The sequence below is a fragment of the Thermobia domestica genome, unplaced genomic scaffold, assembly GCF_964235325.1.
Source record: "Thermobia domestica unplaced genomic scaffold, izTheDome1.hap1.1 HAP1_SCAFFOLD_272, whole genome shotgun sequence".
NCBI lineage: Eukaryota > Metazoa > Arthropoda > Insecta > Zygentoma > Lepismatidae > Thermobia > Thermobia domestica.
Genome location: NW_027655987.1, coordinates 203,747 through 216,139, shown reverse-complemented (window position 1 = coordinate 216,139; position 12,393 = coordinate 203,747). Strand labels below are relative to the sequence as shown.

At 36.5% G+C, this 12,393-nt stretch overlaps 1 protein-coding gene across 1 annotated transcript; it reads right to left on the bottom strand.

Annotated features, from left to right (window-relative positions):
* Positions 1-4,405: 4,405 nt before the first annotated feature.
* On the bottom strand, positions 4,406-4,837 carry LOC145676654 (protein GVQW3-like). The gene has a single exon (XM_081747498.1). The coding sequence runs from the start codon at positions 4,835-4,837 to the stop codon at positions 4,406-4,408; it is 432 nt and encodes a 143-aa protein (XP_081603624.1).
* Positions 4,838-12,393: the final 7,556 nt, after the last annotated feature.

The window sequence follows — 12,393 nt, the reverse complement described above, 5'->3', positions numbered from 1 at the left end:
TTCAGTTTAATTACTAGCTGGAAAATCTTTTGTTCAGTTTTCCAGCTCAACTGTGAGTTTAAACTCGGATGCTTATTTTCCTTTCGGAATGTTTGGTGCTTGGGAAGCAGAAAAGTTCGATTGATAAGTTGCCGTAATTCTTTTCCCTGGCACTGATTCGACCAACTTGTTCGATTCCTAATTTTCGAGAAAGTTCAGTCAATGGAGGGCTAGAGACGACTATCCTGATTGCGTTAATGAATGTAAAGGTGAGACTGTTAAATAAGGTGAGTGTGAATATATTAAGATATAGAAAGAATCAGTATCACGTCTTATGTATTTTTATTGTGTGGTTGTGTATCGTACCTTCGCTTTGCTTAGGCTAAAAACATGGAATTTATATCCTGTTATGATTCTGGTCCTTGTATTCTACCCCCCGTCCCATATCTTTTTTTGAAATTTCTTTGGAACGGAATATTTTTTTTAAATTGGACTATCGAATGAAATTGGTGATCCATTGTTTCTTGCAGTTCAATTTCAGCTGGTTAATGGTAATTATTTCGAATTTCTATTATATTTCATATTTGAGCTCTCTTTGAAAGGCGGTAGCATTCCTATTTTCCCCAGAAAAGGTTAGGTTAATGAATCTAGAAAGAGACAAATTTAGAATACTGTACATTTTGATTAATTATAGAATTCTGAACTAACACATAGGAATTAATAATTTGTCTTGTTGAAATTTATAAATGCTTTGACTACATACAGATTGGTGATACATTTTTCCGAGAAAAATTGTTACTGTATTAAATATTACAAGTTACTAGGATTTTTGAGAGAATTTATTATTAGTAGTAATCCTTATTAAGTAATCTTTTGGTCTTAACGATGGTTAAATTAATCTAGTCATAATTTAAATTGGAATGTAATTTGTACTCCTGATTTAGATTTTTGTTCCGAGATCTATTTCGGCCGAATAATTTTTAGTATTTATCAAGATAATAGAAAAGTACTATTGACGACTATTTGAGAATTGTGTATTATTACTTGAAATTGATTAACTTTGATTCGAACTATCGTTTACAATCGATTTACATTAATGAAACGAGAGAGCTAATTTTTTCATTATTCCTATTTTTAAAAAATATTCTTATATATGTTTGTTGCTGTTTTGTGTCACACAGCACACACATACACAACCATCTTTTGTTGAATAAAATTGTTAGATAAAAAATGGATTTCTGATGTTTAATTTATTATAATATATACATATTATATCCTGATATTTTGTTTTGAACGTAAGGAATATTCGATCATAATTCAAGCATGGCTCTGACCATTGAGCGCAGAGGCTACTCATGCAAAGATGAAGAGTTAGATTTGGCGGCTTGCAGTCCTCATAAGTGTCTTTGCAAGTATACCTGCTATTTGACGCCAGTCATTTCTTGCCTATTTCACAATGTAGCTGTAGTCATCTGCTGAGGTTTGGAAACAAGACTGTAAGCAATACGAAACTGACTGGACACATTCGCCGGACTTCACTCTGCTTCCAGTTTATAGAAGGTTCTTGCTCGTGTGAAGTCACCGAAATGTTGTCTCCGGACCTTGTTATTGTGGGTAACTTATCTCTTTGACTGACACACACACACACACACAAACCGTCTCGTGCCTTTCGTACAAATGCTACGCGTTGGGGAAGCGGACAAATTTGCCGTTACGGTCTCACCAATGCCAGGGTATGCAATATCTTGCACGTATGGAAGAGTGGAAGACTTTGCAAACATACTGCTGAATTTATGTAACGGCAAGTCTAATAGCATTTTCATCGACTACATAATACTTTATCTTAATTTATCTATTTTGTTCTTACGTTTTCCAAATCGCCGTTAGTTATAATCTCTCCGTAACTATGTCGGTACTTCTGCATTACACCCTAATTGAATTTTGGAACAAAAACTTTATATGTATTTAAAATACATGTTCAGTTATTGACTTATTTAAATTTCTCAAAATCCCTTCGATCCTCACACTTCTTCTAAAGTATAATTCAATACAATTTAATCATACGCGTTCACAGAAATATTTTAAATCTTCTTAAAAAATGTTTTCTTAGAGCAGTGTTATTGGTCTTGGGGTGGGATATCAAAAAATATAAACATTATTTCAACATAGAAGCATGGGTCATTCTGAAATCATTATCAAATAAGAAATTACTTGAATATCTTGCAAGGTGGATGAGATTTTTTCTTCATTGAAGATAGTTTAGCTTTATATTATCAAACTTAATGTTACGTTATAGGCATTTTTAAATAAAACTTTTAATTCTGCATTATACGTTCTTACACTACCATCTAGTGAAAGTAAATATCCTTTCCAGAGAGAAAGGCGTTTCTATCTTTCTAAGGGAATGGATTTTACACTTTATAAGTATATACATTCAAGAAGACATTCTTTACTGCTATAGTTTCTAGGGGCGTGCCAGTGATCTAAGGTTCAATTGCTAATAGGAGAATGTGAGAGTGGCTTGGTTTTCAACTAAAAATTGTAGATCCACGTTTCACCGAATTTAATGAACACATAGCCTTATACTAGCTAAACGAGTAGTTACTACTTGCGATTATGGACTTTTATAATTAATAGTTACTATTGGCAACTTTATTTACTTTTTTTAAAAAAATAATAATCTATTATTGAATTTTTGATATTCCAGGAACACATAAGGTATAAAAATAGTTACTAGGTTAGTGATTTTTCGCATTCGATATTTACAAAGCGTAAGTATATGGACTATGTTTATTCTTCAGTTCTTGTTCTCTGTGACAAATATTAATATAAAAAACGACAAGATTCTCATCCCTTACCTTTCGTTTGATGCACAAACACTCTTCTTACTGAAATTAGAATCTATAAATACATCTCTTAGTTTCAATATTAGATATAATTTTAGAAACCCTGTAGTAGTTTTATAACGTCAAGAAATTAGTTTCCGCAGATGGGAGCTAGAACCAAAACTAGAATCACCAAACCTTACTAACGAACTAACTAACTAGAGTAGAATGAGAATGTTGGAGAACACGTGATAATTTCGGCAAAACCTACGTATATAAAATTGCCTACCACAAATCCACATTCCGTGGAATCATCCAGGAACCTGTAGCACTTGGGTTGAACCTAAAGCACTGTGAACTCCATGGGTGGTTTTAGCATAATCTTGAGAGTTGAGATGTCCTTAAATCTATGTGCCGTCACTAGTTATGAGCAGAGGCGTAATTACGATTTTGTTTCCGGGGGGTCTTTGCAAACTTTCGGGGGAGGTTGCCTGAAAATGTGAAAATTCTGCAAGATATTTCATATAAACTTACTTTCTAGAATTTTTAAGTAAGATTTCGGGGAGGGGCTTACGACCGGCAGCCCCTCTAAATACGTTACTGGTTATGAGCATGTTAGTGTACAGTAATACATATTGGGACATATTCAGAACCTCTTTAACGTCGTATTAAAAGTTTGCCCGATATGACGCATAATACCAACTTTCGTGTTTAGATACCCCTTACTGAAGTTGACAATGATTTATATAGGAAAAGGCCAGTCATATTTCTCTCTTACCTTGACTTATTCTAATGTGTTTGGACAAGTTTACGGAAAAGTCGTGTGTGGTCATTTATATATATCTTTCTTATAATGAGATTTGTATTACAAGGGTGAATCAAAAAGTAAGGTGAATTGTTGATTTACAGAAAAGCGTACAGAGATACGTCGATGAAGCTTTACTATGTTTGAAGTATGGTATCACACTATTATTCGAAGAAGGAACCGTAGTTGTCTAAACATTTATTCCAACGTGGCACCAAATTATCCATGCCCTGTGCAAAGAAATGTGGTTCCAGATTTCCTAACCAGGTACGTGTAGCCTGTTGTGCCTCTGTCAGTGTCGAAACGCTGCCCACAGAGATGTTGCTTCAGGAGGCCGAACAAATGGTAATCCGACGAGGCTAAATCAGGGCCATACGGAGGGTGATCGAGAATTTCCCACTTGAACCCGCGGAGGTGTGTACGGGTCCGTACGGCTGTATGTGGACATGCGTTATCATGTAGTAACAACACGCCCTATCGGAGTGCCCCACACCGTTTCTGCCATATGGCTGCTTTCAGCCTGTCCAGGGTTTGGCAGTAGGTGTCTGCATTAATGGTCGTACCCTTTTCCAGAAATTCAACATGAATAACACCGAGACGGTCCCAAAAGACAGTAGCCATTGTTTTCTGGACAGATACTATTGTCTAGCATTTCTTGGCCATGGTGACGATGGATGTTTCCATGTCATGCTCTGATGTTTGGATTCAGGTGTCCATAGAGGTATCGGAGTTTCATCGCCCGTTATGATGCGATGAAGGAATGAATTTCCTTCGTCGGCATAACGTGTGAGGTGGCTCAGGGAAATGCCCATTCGCTGGTTTTTGTGTTCGTTACTAGAAACTTGGGTACCCTGCACGCACAGACTTTTGTGAAGCCCAGTTGGTCATGGACGGTACCGCTTACGGAACCATAAGAGATATTCAATTCATTTGCAATGTCCTGCAACCGCACACTTCTGTCTTCACGAATCGTGGCATCGACGACAGCCACATTTGTGTCGGTGATGGACGTTGATGGTCTGCCACTTCTGCCATCATCTGTGACAGTACTCCTGCCACTTGCAAATGCGTTACACCATACGTACACTTGTTTCAGCGACATAACACTATCTCCGTAGACCTGCACCAATTCTCGATGCATATCACATGGTTTTGTTCCCTTGGCCCAGAAAAAACGAATGACACCGCGCACTTCCTCCTTGGTGTAATGTTCCAGTCGTTGCGCCATCTTTGAGTTACTCTCAGCACCAGACGGGTGGACATAGAATGTTGTACAAGCCGTCACACCTCTATTACCAGATTACCTGTAACATGGAAAAGAATTAATTAGCAACACACAATACTATGGATTTGACAGGCATTTCACCTTACTTTTTGATTTATCATAGTACTTGCAATACATGGAGTCGAATGAGCGGGATATCCTGGAAAACAGGGAATTTAAAATTTCTAGAAAAGTTACGGAATTCGCAGAATTTCTGGTACTACTCAGGGAAATTTCAAGCTTTCAAACGCATAGTACTGTTCTGTAACAGCGTGGAAATTTTTTATTATAATTTTCTTCGTCGTTTCTCTGCAGTATCAAACATGTTATTTCAAACAGTTTTCTACTGCTCTTTAACCTCTCATTTGGAACAGACAATAGATAACGCAATAATAGAAATTTATTATGTGGAAAGAAAGATCTCTTAACATTTGGTTCAACAGAGAAAGGAACGTAGATATCGTAAAATATTTTGCAAGTCATTGGATATGTAAATTTTATAATAGGTGAGGTCATAATGAAATGAAAATTGTCATATTTGAATGAACAAAGGAAGGAACGTATTATAGTAAAATCTTTTTCAATACTCTTTTTACTTGTATATCCTTCTACTCGAGATTTCTTCATATTTTGTTGTTAAAATACTTACTAACATATCCTCATTTTATTGTCTTAACAAAACAATATATGTTGCCAGTAAAATAGTTTAGATTGATTAAGCTCCTGGTGTGATAATCACAGTATTTCATGTCACGGACCCCCTTGTACAAACTCCTGGCTACGTGCGTGTATAAAGTGAGCCAGAGATTAGCTGAGACATCTCTCGTAATCATAATACACGCAGGTAAGATATACCAGTTGCAACAGAAACGTATATATACTTTGAACTGCTATAGAAACAGTATTTTCCACTCTACAAGCTTATATTTCTGCAAAACATAAGGCCACAATCGAATATGATAAAATGGGCTTTCTGGTCGAACAGAAAGCTCCTAAAGGTCTCCTTCAATATGGGTTGTTTTCAGAGTATGAAACACGACTACTTGCAGTCCGACACCAAAGAAATCCACGGAATTTCTGAGCATATAATCTGAATCTCATCCCAAAATGTTCTTGGTTTAAGATGGCACACACCATCTTTTAATGTATTTCATATGAAAAAAACAATCTGTAGATCTGTAGAGAGTGCATAAAACCACAGTAGTGACCAACATCCTATTCACTGATCTGGTACATTTTGATACAGATACATTCGCACATCAATAAGATAGTGCGGAAGAGCGCCATCCTGTTGCTAATAAAATGTTTCATTACCGTACAGTGTACGAATAGCAAGGAAATTGAATGATCATGTATTGTTAGGTACTTCTCTCTAGTTACAACACCGTCAAAATGAACAAAGCTAGATTCAGACAAACCATACTATACATTTACTCCAGGCTAATTCCAGTTCTTCTAATGTAATAAGGGCATTATCCTCATCACACTACACAGAATTATACCTATTTTCAGTTTAATTAAGTTAAAATTGTGCTTCATCGAACCAAACAATCCTACTCCAAAATCCTGGTTCATTTCTAACTATGTTCAGAACTCATTCACGAAACTACATCCTGCTGTCTGGGACATCGTCACTTATCTGATGAATAGCCTTGGAATGTACTGTACACACACAAGGCACGTTTCTTTATTATACGTATAATACTACTAGAGTTTTCTATTTCAAATATGTCTTCGGAAAATACGTTGACACCCCGCCATACTTCAGCCCCACCCGCGCCTCCATTTTACGGAGGACACCTCCCTTTTGCTTTGAGGAAAGAAGTGAGTAACATTGGCTGAGGTGCCAATTTGTCATTCAGTCGCTTGGTTTTTATGAGTGAAAATTTAAGGCTACTTAATGTAGCTAACAAGACAGTGCATAGGGAATCCCATGAGATAATTCAATGTGGCAACTCTGTCAGCATTCAACCATTTAAAGCTCTCGGCCACAGTAACTTGCCTTTTTTCTTGCGAAATAGGTACAGGAAAAGACACTTCGACAGCAGTGCCAGCAGAGCTACACTTGAAACAGAAAGACTCTAGCACTCACATCGCTCTAACGTGATTCTTACATTAAAGGTTATTGTGCTGAACGTCAAAGCAGTTCCAGCAGCATACTTGAGGATTGAGCATTTGTAGCCATGCGAGGTCAAAGTAATCGGCCTTACTGCACATCGCACACTGTTCCACGAATTGACTCGTAGACATGAAATTATTACCCTTAATTGGGACTAGTTCTATATTCGCGTGTCTACTGTCTCTGAACAGAAGCAACATTCTCAAAGTTCCAGTATCACTTATTAATCTGCTTTTGCTCTTCAAAGCTCAAACATCCATCAGCCATGTTGATGTTACTAACTGGGTTGCGCAGCTAGACCAAACATTCCGTTGTCACCTATTGAAGAAACATAACATTACAGTTTGTAAGAAATTAAATATTGTAGGTTGGAAATTAAATTTCCTATGGGGGTAAAAAATGTGTAACGATTCTCTTGATGCGGAGCTCATTCCTGGGTAAGCCATTAGCATATGCGCTTTTGGCATGGGAAACCTGGTTCCATTCCGCACGGGAGCCCATGTGTTTCGGGTTCCACGTTAATCAGGAAGTCCAAGTCTTATAAAGTCATTCTCCTGAACGGGACGTTAAAATCAAAAATCATTAAAATCAATTCTCTTGGCGCGTCCGAAACTGGTAGTTTTCGTAGGTACTGTATAGCTAAGGGAAAGATCTGAGAGAGATAAATAGAGTAATTTAGACAGGATTCACTTGGAATAACATAACATCCAGTTGTGATTAGGTATCTGTAATGATAAACTTCCAGGTTCCTCAAGTCATGATTTCCCAGTCATCAACTTCCAGTAGTTAAGGGTTTCTAAAATATGCCTCATATAACACTGATGATAGATTCATATGCACAGGGACGGATCCAGGACGAACTTTTGGTTGGGGGCGGTTGGTTGTAATGCTGTTATTTAAAGCGACTTTTAAGAGTGCCAAGTGAGACTTATCTCGGTAACGTAGCACTGAACAGGCCTAGTGATCGATAAACACTGATTTCAAATAATCGGTGGTCACCGTCTGCCCTTGCCACGGTACAATTCTTCGTTTGTGGTGATACTTATGTGTTTCTGTCACTATTTAAAATTCAAATATTCAAGTCAAACTTCTTAAAGTCATCTCTACGCTATCTGGTTTGAAACGATTGGCATAGCCTGAGACTGGGACTGTACCGTAGTAAAACAGAATCAAATATCAATTTGAAAAGTCTCTTTACGATTCTGACCAAAGGTAGAAACGGAAGCCAGTGAAAGAGATACAGGAGAAGTATAGTGACTATGAAAGTGCACTATTGTGCAAATCATGGATATCCTATACAGTTGTTCGCCCAACACGTGAGTGATCATTGTAATAACGATCCAACAACTGTTCTCATAATTCACGATTGTCATTAGGTATTCATTTTTCCTTTGAAATGACATTCAGATGCACGAAACCTTCCAGGTTATTTCGCACACTTAAAGAACTGCACACATCCAGACGATGATTATCATTGGCCGTTGTAAACTTACGTGGAACCCATGAACCATTTTTTCTCTTTCCACTTGCGTGGAGCTTCTAACAACAATGGTGTAATGCGTTAACTTCTCTGCAATGATATGAAAATTTCGTCAACCTCTGCTTTTCATGCATTTCCGAGGAGCTTCTTCGAACCAGAGTGTGACCAAGGATCTGGTTTTGAAATGTTGTGGCACTGGAACGAAATTTGACAAACAACTGGGAACGGGCTGGATGCACTGTTAAAATTTTTGGAGCTTTCTGTGTACAATATCCTAATTTGAATTTGTAAAAATATTACTTGCTATTGTGTGTTCTACACAGAAAACTTGGGTACTACCCTGTTCAATAATGCACTGAACTTTCATTGTCTGGTGCCCCATTCTGCTCGCTGAACGTGTACAGAGCTTGTGACGTTAAATGCACTATCCTAGTTGATTCCTGTATTGTGCAGCCGATGAAGTTTGCCGCCAGACTTCTAAGCGGACAGACATTTCATTTTCACATACCATTGGCTTTTGGGAAAATTTGCTATTAAAATGAGGTTTCACATGCTATGGTTTTCATTTTTCAAACCTTACTTTAATTCAAAATGGCGTATTTCAAGATGGCAGCCGTCAAGGTTACCCTTACCTATCACTTCCCTTGAGGCATAATATGTATTCCAGAAGCTTTTATCCACTTATTATCATTAATGCACGGGTTAGAAGCGGAGGTAAGGGACTTTCGCACGTAGTAAGTGTACAATCAAATGTCTGTAACTTTTTTCCAAATGGGTGTATCTCAAAACTAGCTTCACCATTGTCTTCCTGATTAAATTCTAGCCCGAAATTATGTATCATATTACCCTATTCTCATTAAAAAAACTTGACCTTAATTCAAAATGGTTCATTTTAAGATGGCCTCCGTCAAGGTCATACCTACCATTCAACTTCTCCTTAGGCCTTATATGTATCTACATGGTTGTTCTTTCATTAACGTTCTGTTTACAAAAGTTAGTAAGGGACTTCTACAGTAATCTCTAATAACCACATCACAACCTTTAAAAATTATTTAAAAAATAAGAAAGATGCACCATGGCAAAAGTCTCTGTCATCACAAATAATACATATATGTACTCTATCAGCTAGAAAAATTTCATTGAAATCTGAGCCGGACAATTGGGTGATATCCCTTGTCAGCAATAATTTCTTCTAATAATGTAGTTTTCCCAGTTTTGCAAATGTTGTAATGATGAAATATATTTAAAACTTATTGCATAGTTACGTCTTATGTTCTTATTTCTCTAATTGATACTTTTGCAAAAATCAATCAATAAATAAATAAATAAAAAATAATAAAAATGATCATCCGTATGTTTATTGTACAAGTTGCTTGTTCAATTGAACCATGCTTGCGTTCTAGTTGCTAGCGAGCATAAGTTTATTATAAAAAGCCATTGGTTCTATTAGTTCAAGTGAAAGTACATGAAAAGCAGTAAAATGGTTGAGATTGTTTACCCTATCATCTTCTACTGACAAAAGACGTAACTATATTCCTACCATATAATAAGGAACAGAAATGACGCTGGGTGCAAGGGAAAGCGTTCCCGCAGTATGCTGATAAGTTTGCGCAAAAGAAGGAAGAATGTTAGTAGTTTTTGTTACGAAAGTGGGAAATTTTAATGCAGAATTTACTTTGATAAGTGGTTTGTTGTGCGTTGCAACGAACGCTATCGCTTAGTCCCTCGCCCATGAAAGTTTACTTCTGCCCCCGATCTCTGCGCTTGTGTTCTGTGATGTACTGTAATTTTCTTCTCTCTACAGAATAACTGTGTTATAACTTTTCTCCAAAGTAACGACCTCGGGAAGACAACAAGCTTGTGATGAGATAACAGAGCCAGAGATGTGCAAAGTAAACTTCATATACATACACTGCCATCAGCTTATAAATAATTTAGCCAGTGCCATATTAGGTGATGTATTATCGCATAATCTTTGCACAGAGCAAACAAATGTTACAACAACAAATAGTAAAAGTTACAACAGCGTATTTCTGTGTCGAGTATGAACAGTTCATGACTCAGTCATGACTAAATATAGTCAAAAAGTCTTAGATTATTAAGGGAATCAGCGAAAGATCAATGTGAAAAGGGAAGGAGATATCGGTTGTATTTATTTGATCTAGGAAAAGCTTTTGACCACGTTGGAAATTTTTGTTCGGAGTTTTAAAGAAATTTGAGCTGGAATGAAAAATTCGAATACTTATAATAAACTTATATGAATCAACACGAAAGTGTTAGAAGGGGTGGAAATAACAGAGGAGAGTGCAATTGGAAGGAGAGTTCGACACGGATATTGTCTCTCGTCAACATTATTTAATATATATCTAGAAGAGATAGTAAAAGAGAGCCAACAAAATCAAGACGGCATTTTGGTAGAATATAGAAAGATTAGGTGTATATGCTTTTTATGTTGCAGAATCTGAAAAGAAAATCAATAAGATGTTAGAACACTTGAAAAAAAATTGAAGAATATGGAGTGGAAACAAATGTTAGAACGACAAAAGATATGGTGATTGGAATCAAGAGGAAGGTGTCGAATATAGAATTGAAGGGGACCAAAAATGAACAGGTGACTGTTTGTCGATATCTGGGTAATATTATTAGTTATCATATGAAGTGCGAACGTGAAATAGAAACAAAGATAGGAATGGTGAAAGAAGTTTAGGAAAAGAAAAATTCTATTTTGTTGGGCCTTGAATAAAGAGTTAATAAAAACATCACTCATACAATGCTTCGTGTAGATTATTGTACTGTCTGGCGCAGAAATATGGACAATTGAGTGGAAGCTTTCGAAATGTGAGGTGGAGAAGGATGGAGGAATTGGTTGAGTGGAGGAGAAAATGTAGAGAAAAAAGAAACTCGTTGGGACATTGGCTAAGAAGGAATTGTGTCATGAGAGACGTGCTAGAGGGTATGGTGGCAGGAAAAGGGAGAGGTAACTAAGGAGGCTACAATTGATGAACAGTGTATAAACAGAAAAATTGTATGTGAAGGCAAAGAGGTTAGATAAAGTCTGTGGAGCATGGAAGCTTTTCAGTTTCAGCAAGTGATCTGCCATAAATTGATATTGTGGCTACGAAAGGAAATGTTGGGTGCCTCTTGGTGATTCTACACGTAGTGTAAAGTAAATACGGATTAAAGAAAGGGATTCCGTCTCGTGAGGAGATATTTAGTTTTATTATAGGTAACCTATTTTATCTTTGTTTAGGTTCTCTTTGTTGCTCTGAGGGCAAGTTTCTCTTTCTTACTATGGGATGATGTGATCGGAGACAAAATAGAATAATACGATCATCGTAAATAAGTTATGAAACGATTCGCTAATACGATCTTGTAAATAAATAATACCATTCTTAAAGTTCACTCTTGAATCTGTAAACCATAAATATTTCGAAAGTCTTCTCTGTTCCTTTTCTTCTATGAATAATTCTTTCTAACTCTGATATGTTCTTTCTCTCCTCCTTTTAACCTGTAAAAATAAGTAGTTTGTTTCTTTTCTATCTACCATTTTCTTCTTCTTCTACTACTTTTAAAATTTCATATTCTTATATCTTTGTTGATACGAATATTTTATTCAATCGAGGGCAAATTTTATCTTAATAAACGACAGGAATAGTACGTATTAATAATTAAATAATCTGGTACGAATTTTAATGTGTTTCAAAACTTCGATTAGTCAGGAATTATTTGTGTAAAAGACATGGTTAAGTAGATAGCTCATACACACCTTTGGCATGGAGACCAGCATTCGATTGGCATCAGAGATTCATATTTTATTGTTTCTTATAGCCCTCGTACTGACAAGAGAAATTAGGCTCCAATCCAAATAAAATCGAATTTTCGCAAGTTATACAAGTTCGAAATATTAAGATGTTCCAAAAC

Coding starts and splice junctions, on each gene's coding strand:
- LOC145676654 (XM_081747498.1), bottom strand. CDS start 4,837: ATGGCGCAACGACTGGAACATTACACCAAGGAGGAAGTGCGCGGTGTC.